At 49.3% G+C, this 15,826-nt stretch overlaps 1 protein-coding gene across 3 annotated transcripts in view; it reads right to left on the bottom strand.

Annotated features, from left to right (window-relative positions):
- UBTD1 (ubiquitin domain containing 1) overlaps positions 1-14,801 on the bottom strand; it is a 53,367-nt gene extending 38,566 nt beyond the window's left edge. Inside the window, exons 1-3 of one of the 3 annotated variants that reach the window (XM_055082585.1) lie at positions 14,015-14,220; positions 8,993-9,031; positions 8,008-8,027 (exon numbers count right to left, since the gene is read on the bottom strand). In XM_055082585.1, the coding sequence (XP_054938560.1) occupies positions 8,008-8,027; positions 8,993-9,031; positions 14,015-14,084 (129 nt within the window). In that variant the 5' untranslated portion in view covers positions 14,085-14,220. Of the gene's footprint in view, positions 1-8,007; positions 8,028-8,992; positions 9,032-14,014; positions 14,425-14,782 lie in introns of those variants that run through there. The other 2 variants (XM_028484481.2, XM_024121550.2) reach the window with 2 other exon arrangements.
- Between the last annotated feature and the right edge of the window lie 1,025 nt (positions 14,802-15,826).

Raw genomic sequence — 15,826 nt, 5'->3', positions numbered from 1 at the left:
GATCCCATATGCCGTGGAGCGGCTGGGCCCGTGAGCCGTGGCCGCTGAGCCTGCGCGTCCGGAGCCTGTGCTCCGCAACGGGAGCGGCCACAACAGTGAGAGGCCCGCATACCGCAAAAAAAAAAAAAACACACAAAAGGGGTCCTCATCAATCCATATCCAAACCAGCGTCGGGTGGTGAGTCAGACACATGCAGAACAGGGCCCATAGGCTGAAGTCTCTCCTTGGATATTTCCCCTGGGCCTAGGCCCCTGGCATAGATGAATGCCCAAGGAGTGGTGCTGTCAACAGTAGCAGACTGAGCATCTCTGTCCGGGGCTGCAGGAAAACGTGCTTAATGGCCAAGAATGGACCAGACATCCAGGCCCTGGATCTTCCGTGGGACATATGTCAAAGCAGGGCAGAGCTAGGCTCAGCTTCAGATAGGAGGGATCAGCTACAGATTAAAGGGTCCAATGTAGCTTTCCTTCTGCCTATGGACTCCAAAGACTAGCCTACTCTGCTCTTCAGGGAGAGGGACCAAATAACGGCGCATACAGCATGTTTCAAAAAATAATTTGGGGCCTTATAAAAAGCCATAATAGCAGCAAGTTTCCAGTCAAATAAGGCCTCCCTTGTCCTCGCCAGCCAGCCCTGCACTGGGCCACAAACAGGAATATCACACTGGGCCAGACCCGGATGAGCTCTGGGTTCTATGAACCTGATGTGAGAGCCCAGAGGGAAGAAGGGCAAATAGCAAACGGAGAAGTAAACCTGGGGCATAAACACAGCCGTACAGAGCACTGCCAGCTCGCCAGGGACTGTCCCCTCAGCTCACCCTGCAACCTTGGAGCTGTGTGTCATGAATCTGCACACCTGGGTGTGCCCACATGGAAATGGATTTGGAATAAATAAAAACAGATCACAGAAGCTCAGTATTATTCAGCCCACCACACCGTGAGCTCCTTGAGGAAAGGAACTGACTCGTCACGCTTTGCCCTGTGCTAACACCATGGCCAGGACAAGGCATTTACGGTGAATGTTTAGGGACAGTTTACCATAGCGGTTAAGATACAGGCCCCTGGGGTACAACTACTAGGATTCAAACAGCAGTTCCCCCACTTTCGTGGACAAGGGTCTTAACCTCCCTGAGCCTCAGCTTCCTCATCTGTAAAGTGGAGGTAATTATGCCTACCTCCTGGGGCTGACGTGAACACTGAAGACTGATGTCAAACATGTAGTAGGGTGCCTAATGCACGTGGTAATCACCACGTAAACGGGACTGATTCAGGGGTGATGATTCCTGGAGCTGCTGTGAGGGTTCGTGAAAGGAAATGCTCTGGCCACGTGACAGTCTATTTTGGGGGAACAGAGCGCATTGCATAAATGAAAAAAATCAATGCCATGTGTGATATCCCATGTTACAGAGGACAGTGTGGTCTGTTTAGCAGACACTGCAGTAGGGGTAGGTGGGGAGAGGTGGAACGGGGGACAAACCCATGAAGGCTGTCGCAAAGTGCACTTTCTAACATACTCGGGATACACAGTGCAAGAACTGGCAGAAGCAGACTATTTGATAGTCATGGGTGGCAATGACGTCAGTAAACCAGCTATACCTGTTTAGGGCCCGGTGAGCCCTCAGTTGAAACTGACAGTGAGGCAGGTGTTTCATGGAAGGAATGCAGGGCTGAAAATTGAAAACAGTAATCTGGGATCTGAAATCTTCCATTTCTCACCATGTGACCCTGGGCGCAATATTTAGTATCACGGAGCCTCTCCACTAATATGAGGACAACATCACTCGCAGTGAATTAACAGGAGGATTAGAGGAGATGTGTATGAAGTACCTACTGCAGGGCCTGCCACACAGTCGGTACTCAATAAACAGCAGTATATAATAACTATAAAACAACCGTTTTTGAATCCAGTTGCAGGGAGTTGTGTATCAAGTGTGGAAAAAGAAAAACATCCCTGCTGTGGATGTTTATCACTGATTTCTTGGAAGTTCATGGAGGAGGTGCCAGGCTCCAGGAAGGAAGCCCCAGCAGACCCAGACATGTTCTGCCAAGCTGAGGATGAGCACACTGAGAGCACTCCGGAGACCTGAACTACCAGGCAAGAAGTGTTTGCATCTGTTCCAAGAGAGCCCAGAAAAGTAGCTACTAGTTGTTGCTGGAATCAGCAAGAATATGCGGGACGTTGCAAGAGATCTGTAACTAACAAGAGTTGAAGTTCTCAAGTTTTTGTGAATGATTCACATTTTTTAAAAATGAAGCTAGAGTGGGAATGTAAAGTGATACAGCCACTATGGAGAACAGTATGGAGGTTCCTTAAAAAACTACAAATAGAACTACCATACGACCCTGCAATCCCACTACTGGGCATATACCCTGAGAAAACCATAATTCAAAAAGAGTCATGTACCAAAATGTTCATTGCAGCTCTATTTACAATAGGCAGGACATGGAAGCAACCTAAGTGTCCATCAACAGATGAATGGATAAAGAAGATGTGGCACATATATACAATGGAATATTACTCAGCCATAAAAAGAAATGAAACTGAGTTATTTGTAATGAGGTGGATAGACCTGGAGTCTGTCATACAGAGTGAAGTAAGTCAGAAGGAGAAAAACAAATACTGTATGCTAACACATATATATGGAATCTAAGAAAAAAAAATGTCATGAAGAGATTAGTGGTAGGACGGGAATAAAACACAGACCTACTAGAGCATGGACTTGAGGACATGGGGAGGGGGAAGGGTAAGCTGTGACGAAGTGAGAGAGTGGCAGGGACATATATGCACTACCAAATGTAAATTAGATAGCTAGTGGGAAGCTGCCGCATAGCACAGGGAGATCACCTCTGTGCTTTGTGACCACCGAGAGGGGTGGGATAGGGAGGGTGGGAGGGAGAGAGGGAGACGCAAGAGGGAAGAGATATGGGAACATATGTATATGTATCACTGATTCACTTTGTTGTAAAGGAGAAACTAACACACTATTGTAAAACAGTTATACTCCAATAAAGATGTTAAAAAAAAAAAATGAAGCTAGATTCAAGGCCATCTCTGCAATAATATCACTCTCGTGCAACTTGCTTCCCATTTGCTTTCCTGAATGAGTGGAGTTACAAGAATGGTAAATAGCAAGGGTACAGAGCAGAAGCTAGGTCTTGTATATGAACTTCACTGGCCATAAATCTCAACTTGGGGCGAAGAAGAAGGCTGGGGACAGCTGGCTTAAATACAGTGCCAAGCATGCTGATAATAATGAAAAAAAATAACTACTATTTACTGAATAAATATTTTAATATGCCCCAGGCACCAGTCTAAGGATTTATGCGCTTTAACTCATTTCATCCTCAAGACAACCCTATGAGTATATACTGTTATCTCCATTTTACAGGTGAGGAAGGTGAGGCCCCCCAATCCAAAACAGCTTGCCCAGATTACACAGCTAATGAGCTGGAGGAGCTAGGATTTAAAAATGCAAATGGATACTAAGTGAATAAAATATTTGTCATAATTGTCATAATTACCTGTTACCGAAAGAAAAACTCTACCTTATAAACGTCCTCTTTGAAAGACCTCAGATTTTGCAAATCAAAAGAAATTCAGGGTCAGCCCTTGCTATACACTCTGAGTGCAGGGGAAGGGCCAGAGGGTGGCCAGAGTCGGACTTCCCAGGTCAAGGTAAGGGAGGCTACACTCTGCTCTTCCCAATACTCTGAGCTCAACAAGAGTCAGTAGAATACAAGTCCCCAAAGAAACAATGAACTTAGCCTAGGTTATTGTCATTAATGGCCCACTGCCATCATTTGCTAAGCATCTCCCGTGTGTGAGCACTGCACTGATCACTTCACACAAATCATCACATTTAATCCCCGAATACCTGAAGTGGTCTACTCTTGTCCCTATTTCACAGATGCAGAAACTGAGGCTCTGACCTGAGGCTTTCTCACCACAATGAGAAAGCAGAGGAGCCACTGCCTCCCATGGCTTCTGCCTAACTTACTTGTCAACAACCTTGGGCAGCTCTTAACATCCTAAGTCTCAGTATCCTCATCGGTAAAACAGGAAAAATGATTCCTGCCCTGATCACCTAACAGGATGGTTGTGGGGATCAAATGATACATAATATTTGAGAAAGCACTTTGAAAACGGCAAAATGATCATAGCAAGGGATCATTAGTCTTATTAATTACAAAGAATGACACCTGATCCTGCAAGCACTTTGCTAATGTGACTCTGTTGCCTCTTTTCCCTTGGGAATTTGCGGATAATTCAAAGTCTGCAGAGCCAAGGCACTCTTTTCTTCAAGTCCCTGGCATCTGGGCATTGGGAAGTGGAGGTTCCTTCTGGGAGAAGAGGGAGGAAACAACGCTGTTTGCATTCTGCTGGTGTTCCTCTTCAGGAACAATCTGGCTGAGATGCTACTGCTTCTACCACACTCAGCCCTCAAACATGCAATGCACATTTACTGAGCATCTACTATGTGCCAAAGTACCAAGTACTAGATGCATAATGATGGACTCATAGGACCCCGAGATATAGTCTGGGGGCAAGGAAATGAGAGGAGGAGGAGACAGCAATGGGAAGAGAGTGGAGTGACTCCAGTCCTTGCAGCTTTGCAGCCTTCACAGCCACCTCCCAATTCTTCTGATGGGGATGGGGGGAGGCAGCACAATGGAATGAGATCAGAGCACTGAAATTCGAGTCAAAGTATTAAAGTGAGTGCCAGCTCTGCCTCTGCTCAGCCTGTGACCGCCAGAAATCAATTTACTTTCCCCTATGTAAATTGGGTAGGAATGTTCCCATAAGGCAAAATGAGGAGAATCAAAAGAGATGATTGGGCCCGTGAGCCATGGCCGCTGGGCCTGCGCGTCCGGAGCCTGTGCTCCGCAATGGGAGAGGCCACAGCAGAGGGAGGCCCGCATACCACAAAAAAAAAAAAAAAAAAAAAAAAGAGATGATTGACTGAACAAGGTGAGCAGGGTGCCTGAAGGTACTCAATAATAAACTCTTGTTTAAACAAAACAAACAAACCCTGTGCTCTCTTCCTCCCATTCCTGGGAAGGTAAACTATACAGGGGCCAAAAGCTCAGGCTCTGAGATCAGGCCCTGCTGTTTACAAGCTGCATGGCCTTAGAGAGGAGACATTACCTTTCTAAGGCTCAATTCCTTCCTCTGTGAAAAGGTGATAATAGTATCCACCCGTAGGATGGATGTGAAGATTAATCAAGATACTGCACAGGAGGCTCCTGGCACATGGTACACACCCAGCAAAGGTGAGCTGTTGCTAATTGCATCTCTACAAGCCCTTAAAAACAACAAAATTCCAAGTCCACAGGATCGCCTCTAAGATCCAGGCTGCCTGGTAACTGGCTGGCTGCCTAGGTTTGGGCTCTGGTGCCAGCCTCCCAGAGGAGACAGGTACCAATGAGGAGCCATTCCCATCCTCCTACTCCCCCCACCCCATACCCTGCGCCAGCCCTTTTCCTGACAGGTTCCCCTTCCTGAGGGCAATAAGGGACACAAGTTGAGGGCCTGGGGCTGGTCAGAGGTGTGAGGGCACACTAAGCTTGGTCCCCCTTCCCTGTGGGCTCAGAAAGCAGGGAGATCTTGTCCCCAACAGCTTAGAGAGAAGCACATGGCCTGGAGCAGCGGACAAGCTCACCAGGATGCCATGTCATTATAATACTCCCTGCCTTTTACCCATCCCAAGTGCTCCCACCTGAACCATAGTCCTGCATCTCTTGTGCAAAAGGGAGCGCTCGATATGAGTAAGACAGCATTAACGTTCTTTGGGAGCCACATGAATTGTAACAACAAAGAACTGCTTTGCTTAACTGGAAGCCACTGTCCATCCATCCCAGCCATCGACCACATTATTAGAAACCCAGAAGCAAGCCAGATTCTGACTGACCAGAAAAGATGTCACAGAATCTACCTGCCCAAACTCCTGTACTTCCTTCTCTGGAGGACCCCTCGGGCTTCACTTTGAGCCCATCTACTCTCTCTCTAGGTACGAGTCTAACAATCTCAGCCATATGTTCCCCCAGGAAACTGGAGGGGCTGCTATTTGAGCCTGGTAGTCAGGATCTCAAGAAGTGACCACTATGATGAGATGCCACTGCACACCCATTGGGATGGCTATTATCAAAAAGACAGAAAATAGCAAATATTGGTTAGGATGTGGAGAAATTGGAACCCTTGTTCATTGTTGGTGGGAATGTAAAATGGTGCAGCCGCTGAGGAGAACAGTATGGCAGTTCCTCAAAAAATTAAACACAGAATTAACATATCATCCAGCAATCCCACTTCTAGACATGTACACAAAAGAACTGAAAGCAGGGACTCGAACAGATATTTGTACACCCATCTTCACAGGAGCATTAGTCACAATAACCAAAAGGTGGAAGCAACCCAAGTGTCCATCAACAGACGAATGGATAAGCAAAATGTGGTACAGACATACAATAGAATTCACCCCTAAAAAGCAAGGCAAGTGACACATGTACAACATGGATGAACCTTGAAGATATTATGCTAAGTGAAATAAACCTGACACAAAAGGACTAATATTGCCTGATTCCACTTCTATGTGGTACCCAGAGTAGTCAAACTCATAGAGACAGAAAGTAGAATGGTGGTTGCCAGGGGCTGGGGAAGGGGAGGATGGGGAGTCTGTGTTTAGTAGGTACAGATTTTTAGCTGGGAAGATGAAAAAGTTGTGAAGATGGATGGTGGTGATGGCTGCACAACAATGTGAATATACTTAATGCTACACAACTGTACACTTAAAAGCTGTTAAAATGGTCTATTTTATCTTGTGTATATTTAACCACAAGTTTTTAAATGCGGAAAAAAAAAGTGACACTGACTACCAGGGAGAAGACAGAGCCACAATTATAGGTGGAAACGTGAACCCCAAAAGCACAGCAGCTGGGAACCATTTAGTTTGGGACCCAATGCCCTACCTTCTGAAAAGCCTGGGGGCCTCACACTGTCGTGAGTACAGTAACTGATCAGGCAGGACCTGCTATTCTCATTCAGAGCCCTAACAGGGTTCAAGAGCCTACCCACACCAATACTGCTTGGGACCTCGAGGCAGGCCACTGTGTAATGGGCTCTTCCTCAGCAATTTCCCTTCCACCTGCCACAAGTTCACCCCCACCTTCTTTCAGACATAAAGGCTTTTGAGAGAAAGAGGCTTTTGTGGTCCCCATCTCCACCAAGCAGGGCTTTGTACATACAGGTCCAAACTCAACACCCCCAAGTTGCAAAGAGGAGGTTATTAATGCTCAGTGTACTTTGCTGGGAAGCATATCATCCGTTTCAGAAAGATTCCCATCCAAAAATAGTTTTTAAACATTTCTTTTATAGTTTTGCTCTTTAAAAAAGAGTAAGCTTCAATGATCTGGGGAAAATCACTGGCTATGGTTTTTGTGTGTAAAAATCCTCTACCTTTGAATAATGGGAACTTCATAAGTTCACAAAGTCTCTTTTCATCCAGGATCGCACTTGATTCTTACAATCTCTCTGGGAGGTGAGCAGGGCAGCAGTCATCCCATTGTACAAATGGGGAAACTGAGGCTCAAAGAGATCAAGAGGCCTGTCCAAAGTTGCACACACAACTAGGAAGGAGCAGAGAACAAAGGCCTTATTTCCCATCAATGGCAGATGACACTCTGGATTGGGACCTCATATTTGAGCAGACCATTAAGCCATGAAAGTAATTTTAAAAACAATGTTAGTTTATTTTATCCCCACAACATCTCTCTGAAGTAAACTGGAAATATCATCTTTTTTTTTTTTTAAGAGATGATTAACTGAGAAAACAAATGACTTGCCCAAGATCACCATTCAAGAAAGTGGCAAAGAGACCACACCCCCTCCCTTTTGAATACGCTCAACCTTGACCACAATTTCTTGACCTTAGCATACTCAAAACTTAAAGGAGCTTACGCAGTTTTTTTATAGGTTGCACCATATTTCTGTGAACTTGGCAGGGAGTAGACATACCTTTATTCTCTTTTTAATAGCTGGAAAAGAAAAAGAGGTTAAAGAAATCTTTAAGTTCCTTTTCAGCTCTAAAATTCTATGATTCTAAAAATTCCCCAGCAAGTCAATTCGATGGGTAGAGAGGCCTGGAGTCCACATCACTCACCTTCCTGCCTCACACTCTATCAGACCACCCCACACCCACCTCTTGAGTTAATGACCACAAATACCATGTGTGCCTGGGAGAAGGGTCCACTCTTACATAGTTGCACACGTAAAATAACAAGAAAGTGCTAACTGCTTGGTTGGGACCCTAGTAAGGGGCTTCACTCTGTCCTCCTGCTTCAGCCCCAGCATCTCCTAGCAAGAGGCTCCCAAACCATGGGAAATTACATCCCAGGTATTTGAGACCTTACCCAGGCCTGGGGCGAGACAGAAGCCAGTCCCAGGAACAGAACACCACTTTGAGGTTGCAGTTAAATCCATCCATTAGGATACATCCACCCACCTAAGATGAGACAGCAATCAGGGCTGCTCATTCCTGCTCTTCTACAGACTTTACCCACTCTGTTCTACACACTAGCTTCATCCACAAATATTTATTATGCACCTACTACATGCCAGGCGCTGCTCTAGGTGCCATGGAACGAACAAATAAAAATCTCAGGTCACACGTAGTAGGGGAGATAGCCAATGTCACGTGGTGGTGAGTGCCAGGGAGAAAAATAAAATAGGGAAAAGGTGGTAGATAATGCTGAGAGCAGGGAGTGGAAGGAAGGTGATCAGTTTTAAAAAGGACGGCCTGGGAGGCCTTGACTGACAAGAAGGGAGGAGCCTTGGAGGAGGAGAGAGAGGACCCATTCAGATTTCAGGGGGTGGAACAGGGGATGAAGAACAAGAGATGGCTGAGGAAAGGCAAGGTGTTGAAAATCCTATCGTGTCTTGTAGGCCAACACAAGGACTCTGAATGAGATGGGGAGCAAAGGAGTAACAAAGTCTGACTTACAGTTTACAGCATCTCTCTGGCTGCTGTGATGAAAATAGTCTGTCGGGAGACAAGGGAGGAAGCAGGAAGGTCAGTTAAAAGGCCGATGGTAGCTTAAACCAGGGTGAAAGTGGTGAAGATAGTGAGAGTCAGGTTCTGGATACATTTAAGGCAAAGACAACAGGATCTATTGATTAAGCGGAGGTGGGATTGAAAGGGAGGAGTCAGGGATGATATTAGAGTTTTGGGGGTCTGAGCAACTGGAAGGATAAAATCACCATTAGCTGACTTTGGGAGGACAGGGGGTGGGGTGGGCCGTCATTCTGTTTTGGAAATGTTAAACTGAGAAGCCTTTTAGACATTAGGTGTGTTGAGCAGGCAGCAAAATATACAAGGCTGGAGTTGGAGAAACTGGGATGAAATTATACATGTGGGAGTCACCAGCATATATAATAATACAAAATTGTATGTATTATCATACAGGATTTCTATGCATGATCACACACACTTTGTATGTTTACTGTCTGCGCCCCCCCAAAACTATAAGCTCCATGTGGCTAAGGACCCTGTCTGTTCACAGCCAGCAACGTGCCTGGCACTCAGTAAATATTTACTGAGCAAATGGAGAAGTTGCCCAATTACTCCCTCAAGAATAGCCACAGCAGCCCACACAATGAGAAGCAGGCTCTCTTGCAACCACAGAGCCAAGCCCAGCCAGCCCAAAACAGGGCCCTGGGTCTGTCCACCCCGAGCTTGAGATTCCAGAACGTAAATGGATATGCTTGGCACATCACAAATAGCTGGGTTTCAGCCCTGCCACATTCTCAAAGGGTGGAACTGGGCAAGACACCTGCCTGTTCTACCACCTCTGTTTCTCCCCGGGGATGGGCAGGGGAGGAGCTGCCTCACCCACTTCATGGGCAGAGATATCGGATCTATCTAGGGTATATGCATGGGTTGGTGGGAGCCCCCCAAAGGAGTAATTCCCCACGTATTCTCTGGAGCATGCAAAGACCACCCAGCACCTGAAGGGGAGAACTCAGACCTACTGAGAATGTATTAAGAGTAATAGGTTACAAAAAAAAGTGACAACCACAAATCTTGATGAGATGAGAGTACCGCCTAATCCTTCTAGCTCTTGGAAGACTCCCTGACCAGTAGGCCTTGTGTCTCTGCTTCACCCATCAAGTGACTAGGAAGACAAAACTAAGGCCAAAGAGTGACATAAGAATGCGTAAGATTTCAGCTCATTAACTTTCCAGTGTAGAACAGCTGCCTTTGTGAAGATGATAAAAACAGCTCTAATGATCTGGTATAGCCCCCTCCCTTTCTGAGATATTGCAAGTGTGACCCAGAGAGGGTTAATTACTTGCCCAGGGTTGCCCAGCTGCAGGCCTAGACCTAGAAGTCAGGTTTTAGCTCTCAGTTGAGGGTTTCTTCCCACTATGGGCAGTGGCGAAGGAAAGATAAGAGTTATGGTGGGAGGCAGGGGGAGTTTTAGGCATTAGTCTTACAACATGAAACTATGTCCTTGACAAAGGGTAAATTGCAGATATCACAGGAATGCCATGTGCACACTGTGAAGTTAAGAAAGAGTCCATCCCGGGCTTCCCTGGTGGCACAGTGGTTAAGAATCCGCCTTCCAATACAGGGGACATGGGTTCGAGCCCTGGTCCAGGAAGAACCCACATGCCGTGGAGCAACTAAGCCCGAGCGCCACAACTACTAAGCCTGCACTCTAGAGTCCGTGAGACACAACTACTGAGCCTGCGTGCTGCAACTACTGAAGCCCGTGTGCCTAGAGCCTGTGCTCCGCAACAAGAGAAGCCACCGCAATGAGAAGCCTGTGCGCTGCAATGAAGAGTAGCCCCCACTCGCTGCAACCAGAGAAAGCCCACGTGCAGCCACGAAGACCCAACGCAGCCAAAAATAAATAAATAAATTACTTAAAAAGAAAAAAAAAAGAAAGAGTCCGTCCCTTATACCAAACTTGTCATCTTCCAGAGTTCCCCTTGGCTTTGGACTGTATGAATAAAGCTATTCATAGTAGGACCCACAGAAGTGAAATAAAGATACACTAGCAGATTTTTTAAAAATGCAGATATATACCTCAGTAAAACATTTAGGTGAAAATTTTATTTATTTATTTTATTTATTTTTAAATTTTTTTTTTTTTGGCTGCGCCACATGGCTTGTGGAATCTTAGTTCCCTGACCAGGGACTGAACCCAGGCCACGGCAGTGAAAGAGCCAAGTCCTAATCACTGGACTGCCAGGGAATTCCCGTGTAAACCTTTTTTTGTTTGTTTGTTTTGTTTTTTTTGTTTTGTGGTACACAGGCCTCTCACTGCTGTGGCCTCTCCCGTTGCGGAGCACAGGCTCCGGACGCACAGGCTCAGTGGCCACGGCTCACGGGCCCAGCCGCTCCGCGGCATGTGGGATCTTCCCGGACCGGGGCACGAACCCGTGTCCCCTGCATCGGCAGGCGGACTCTCAACCACTGCGCCACCAGTGAAGCCCTCGTGTAAACCTTTTAAAATCAACAAATATTGAGTGCTTCCTCTGTACAAGTCATTGTGCTAAGTGCCTAGTGTGTGTGTGTGTGTCTGTGTGTGTGTATGACTATATGAGTGAGTGAGACAGAGAGACAGACACACACACAAGGTCTTCAAGGCTTGCAATGCAGTTGCTGATATGACTGTAACATCAAAGAAATGACTAATAATATGGAGTAGACAATTGTTAAGTAAGTGGTATAATGGGACTGCAGGAGTTCTCAGAAAGAGCAATCATGTTTGCTGGGGGGTCGGGGGGACTTGTCAGGCAAGGTGCTTCCAGAAAGATAAGGGATTTGAGGTGGACCTTGAAGAGAAGAAAGGCTCTTGATAAGAAGCGGGAAAGGGCATGAGCAAACACAGGTGACATTAATGCCAAAGAAGAGAAAGAAATCACGCCTTAAAAGGTAGGACTGGACCAGACTTGAACAGCCTTGAAAGTTAAAGTTCCTGTAGGAGTGGGAGGGGCAGAAAGATTTCTGAACATAGAACTTACAGGGTTCAGAACAGGTTAATTTAACAAATGCCTTCTGGGACACCACCGTGTGCAGGCACTGGATGAATAACTGAAGATGTACTTGCCTTTGGTGGGGAACTAACCTCATTCTGGGAGATGAGTTGGCCTTGAGGTGACAAGGGGCAGGTTTGTAAGACATGCTGAAGGAAGAACCAGCAGGGCCCAGAGAATGACTACTCCAGGACATGGAGACAAAGACAGCAGAGAGAATTCTTCAAAGTATAAATTTAGGCAGCTGGAAGAATGGAAGAGTAAAGGGAAGCTAGTTGAGGGGGAGAGATGCAGAGCTGGTTTTAGAACTGTTGAACCTGAGGTTAACTACATCTGTGTCCAGTGGGCATTTAGATATATGAGTCTGGGGTTGGAGAGGCAATAGTTGAAGATACAGCGTAGAGGCCTTCCCAGTGGATGAGTTGGGGGGCTGAGTAAGAGTCCTCTGGGAGGGAGCATGATGAGAGAAACAAACAGAATGTCAGACTGAACCATGGGCATCCCACACTAGGAGGTGATGGCGGGCGGGAGTGATCAGAGAAAAAAACAATGCCAAGGAGGGAAAAGTTGGGGGAGGTGTTGGAGTTTCAAATGGGAGAGGGTTGTCAACAATAAAAAATGCTACAAATCAACTATGTGGGCTGAGCACATAAATAATAAGTATTTGTTGAATAAGTGAATGAATGAAAGGAAGAAAGCCTTTGGATTTGAGAATCAACTTTCCTCAGTCAGAAGAATGGCCAGGGTTGCCCTCAGACAAGAGGACTTCAATGCTAAATGTTACGTCGTCCTCCCTATAAACACATGTTGCTTCTTGCACAAGTCATCCTGTCCACCACACAGACATCCTTCCCTGCTTCCCCCACGTTTCCCCTCATCTTCCGTCCCAGTTTCCGGAACTGAAGCAACACAGACCTTCGGTGTCAAAGGAGACAGGAAACTCCAACTAGAGTTTCTACTTCATTAACAACTCTGCCTGTGGCTCCTCTTACATAAAGGGATAGGTGGCAATTGAGTGGAACAGGAGACTCCATTTCTAGCCCCAGCTGTACTACTGACTAGCTGTGTGGCTGGGGACAAGCTGCTCAACCTCTCTGGATCTGGGCTTTTCATAGACAAGAGGAGGTAGGTCTAGCTGGACTCTAGACGAGTTTCGAAGGTCTCTTTCAGCTCTAAAGTCTGAGATTTTATCATTCTCAGAAGGCCCTCGCAACACCCTCAGAGAAGGAAGTGAAGTGAGTACAAGACCCGGGGAAACGACCGCCAGACCTCTTACCCAGGCGAAGCGCCAGGATAGGAGGAGTGTACCCAGAAAGTGAGAAGGAGCTGCCGGCCCTCGCGGATCACCAGGGAGCAGATCCCATTCCCAAGGCTGGGAAGGATCCCAACAACCCGAGTACGATTCCCACCCCGCACCCCACCTTTCCTAGACTCTCAGACGACCCGGAGGCTCTAAAAAGCCCTGCGGGAAAAATAAAGATTTCTTTCCCAGAGTCCTGCGCTGCTTTTGCAAGTCGGATTCCGGCAGACACGATCTACAGCCCGATAATGACACATTCTTTGGAAGGAGCGACTGACTGTGCTCGTTTTGCTCGCTCCGAGTTCTGGGGACGCCTGGCCGCCTGCGCCGTGCCCCGACGGGCGGGAGTCCGACCCCGGCACCGCTGACGGGCCAGCGGCGCCCCCGCCCGGGGCTCTCCTCCCCGCCGCCGGCCCAGCTGCGGTCTGCAAACATTTCCTGCCCCCGCCCCCACCCCCACCCGGAGCTTCCCAGTTGGAGCGAGTTGGGCTCGCGGTTGCCCCAACTCGGCTCCCCCGGCCCGCGGGGCTGGGCAGGGGGACCCCGTCTGGCTCCGAAGCAGCCATCGGGGAAACCCAGGCGCCAGGAGCCGTGGGAGGTCGCTCGGGAAGCCCAAGTCTCGGGCAAGAAGGAGGACAACTGGCGGGGCGCCGACGACCCTGCTCCCTTCCCTGTCGTTACCTGCTCGCTTGCGGGGGTGTCCTGGGGCGGTCGGCCTCTCCCGGCGCTGTCTCCCCACGCAGTTGCCCATGCTGGCTCCTCAGCCGGGCCCCATGCACCGGAGGCGGCGGGGTGGTCGGCTGCTCCGCGCTCCTGCCCCGGACGGCGGCGTCCCGGGTCAACGGCTCCTGCCGCCCGGCATCCGGCGCTCCCCGATCTCCCCCGGGGGCGTGCTCTACCCCTGCACCGGCTTCGCCACAAACTTTGCGGGCGAGGGGAGAGAGGGAGGTGGCCGACTACCCAGCACAGTCCCAGGTGGCCGGGCCAGGGGGGCCCGCGACGGTGCCCGGCCGGAGACCAGCTCCGCTGGAGGGGCGGAGAGAGGGGGCGGGCACCGCCGCAGCTACTCCCGGTTCGCTCGGGGCTCCCAGCTGGGGCCGGCCCCCCGGAGCCTGTCACTCACCTGACTAACCCCGCCCCAGCCCGGCCCCGCTCCCTGCCATCGGCTCTCGGTGCCCGCACCGGCGGCACCGCCCCCCCCAGGTGCGCATGTGACCGACGACACCGCCCCCTTGGGCCGGCCTTGTTTTCTCATTGGTTTCCCCCAGGGTGCGTACCGCCCCTCGGCCCCACCCAGCCAGGTGCCCGCCCCACCGCCCGTCTCCCAGGGAGCTGGGTTGGGAATTATTCGCCCTCAAAGGCCCCCGGCTGCGTGCCCATCAGCCGCCCTCCCTCCCTCCCTGAGCCACCGCCCCGACTCCAGGCCCCGCCCCTTGGGAAGGGACCGACCCATCCCTCCCTGGAAGTGCCGGGCCTGGAGCCGGCAGGCACGTAATCCAGAGAGCGCCCCGCCCCCTCATCTTTCGCCAGGCAATTGGCTCAGGAGGCGCGTGCGCGCAGAGGCCCGTCCCGTGCCACCTCCCACTTCCCCTCCCACGGTTTCCAGTTCGCGTCATGGCCGCCGCTCTGGAGGCGGTGGCGCCTATGGGCGCTCTGTGGGGCCTCGTGCAAGACTTCGTCATGGGTCAGCAGGAGGGCCCCGCTGACCAAGTGGCTGCAGGTACGGCCGACGGCGCCGCACGCCTTCCGCTTGGGGGCCTCCAGGAGGGAGCGGCCTCAGCACAGGCGCCGGGCGGGAAGGGAGTGAGGGACAGCGGTGACTTTGAGAGATTGGTCCGGGGCTGGTTGTGAGCACCGCGTGCTTAAGAGCCATAACAAATTGCGAGTCGCTTGCAGTCTTCCTTAGAGCGCCCTTACGCCCCTTGTCTCGGTTTATAGCCATCCTGTGCGCCGGCCGGGGTTAGGAGATTAATTACCATTTCACAGATAAGGAAACAGGCCCAGCGAGGACAAGAGACTCTCAGATCAGGCCGGTGGGGGAGCTGGGACTCGGACCCAGGTCCTGCAGTTCAGAATCACGGGCTCTCGCCGTAAAAGCACGTTGTTTCTAGGAAGTTGACGTGACAAGAAGCATCTTCAGCGGCATCAGCTCCAGTCGCGTGGCATGCTGGGAGTGGCCGGGCGGCCGGATATCTGACTGGCTGTAGTTGGAGAGAGGAGGAGAGAAACCAGTCTAGGGGGAGTTTGAGAAGTTCTGCGTATCTTCCTTAAGGCTTTCCCTCCGTTTCTTGGTAAAGTTCTTGATTAATTTGCTTTGTGACTTTTTAACGTGGAGTTTGTTTTTATCTTTTCCCCAGAACTCCACTTTCCTGCTTTTGATCAGTTTAGGGATCTCTTAGTTCTGACAGCATATCTAAGATTTGAATAAAACAAATTACAAATTTCCTTGGAATTCTGAGACTTCACTCTTTTAGAAAAAAAATCTAAAAAGTT

The sequence above is a fragment of the Physeter macrocephalus genome, unplaced genomic scaffold (assembly GCF_002837175.3).
Source record: "Physeter macrocephalus isolate SW-GA unplaced genomic scaffold, ASM283717v5 random_179, whole genome shotgun sequence".
NCBI classification, from domain to species: Eukaryota; Metazoa; Chordata; class Mammalia; order Artiodactyla; family Physeteridae; genus Physeter; species Physeter macrocephalus.
The sequence above is the reverse complement of the archived record's forward strand: the minus strand, read 5'-3'. Positions and strand labels throughout refer to the sequence as shown.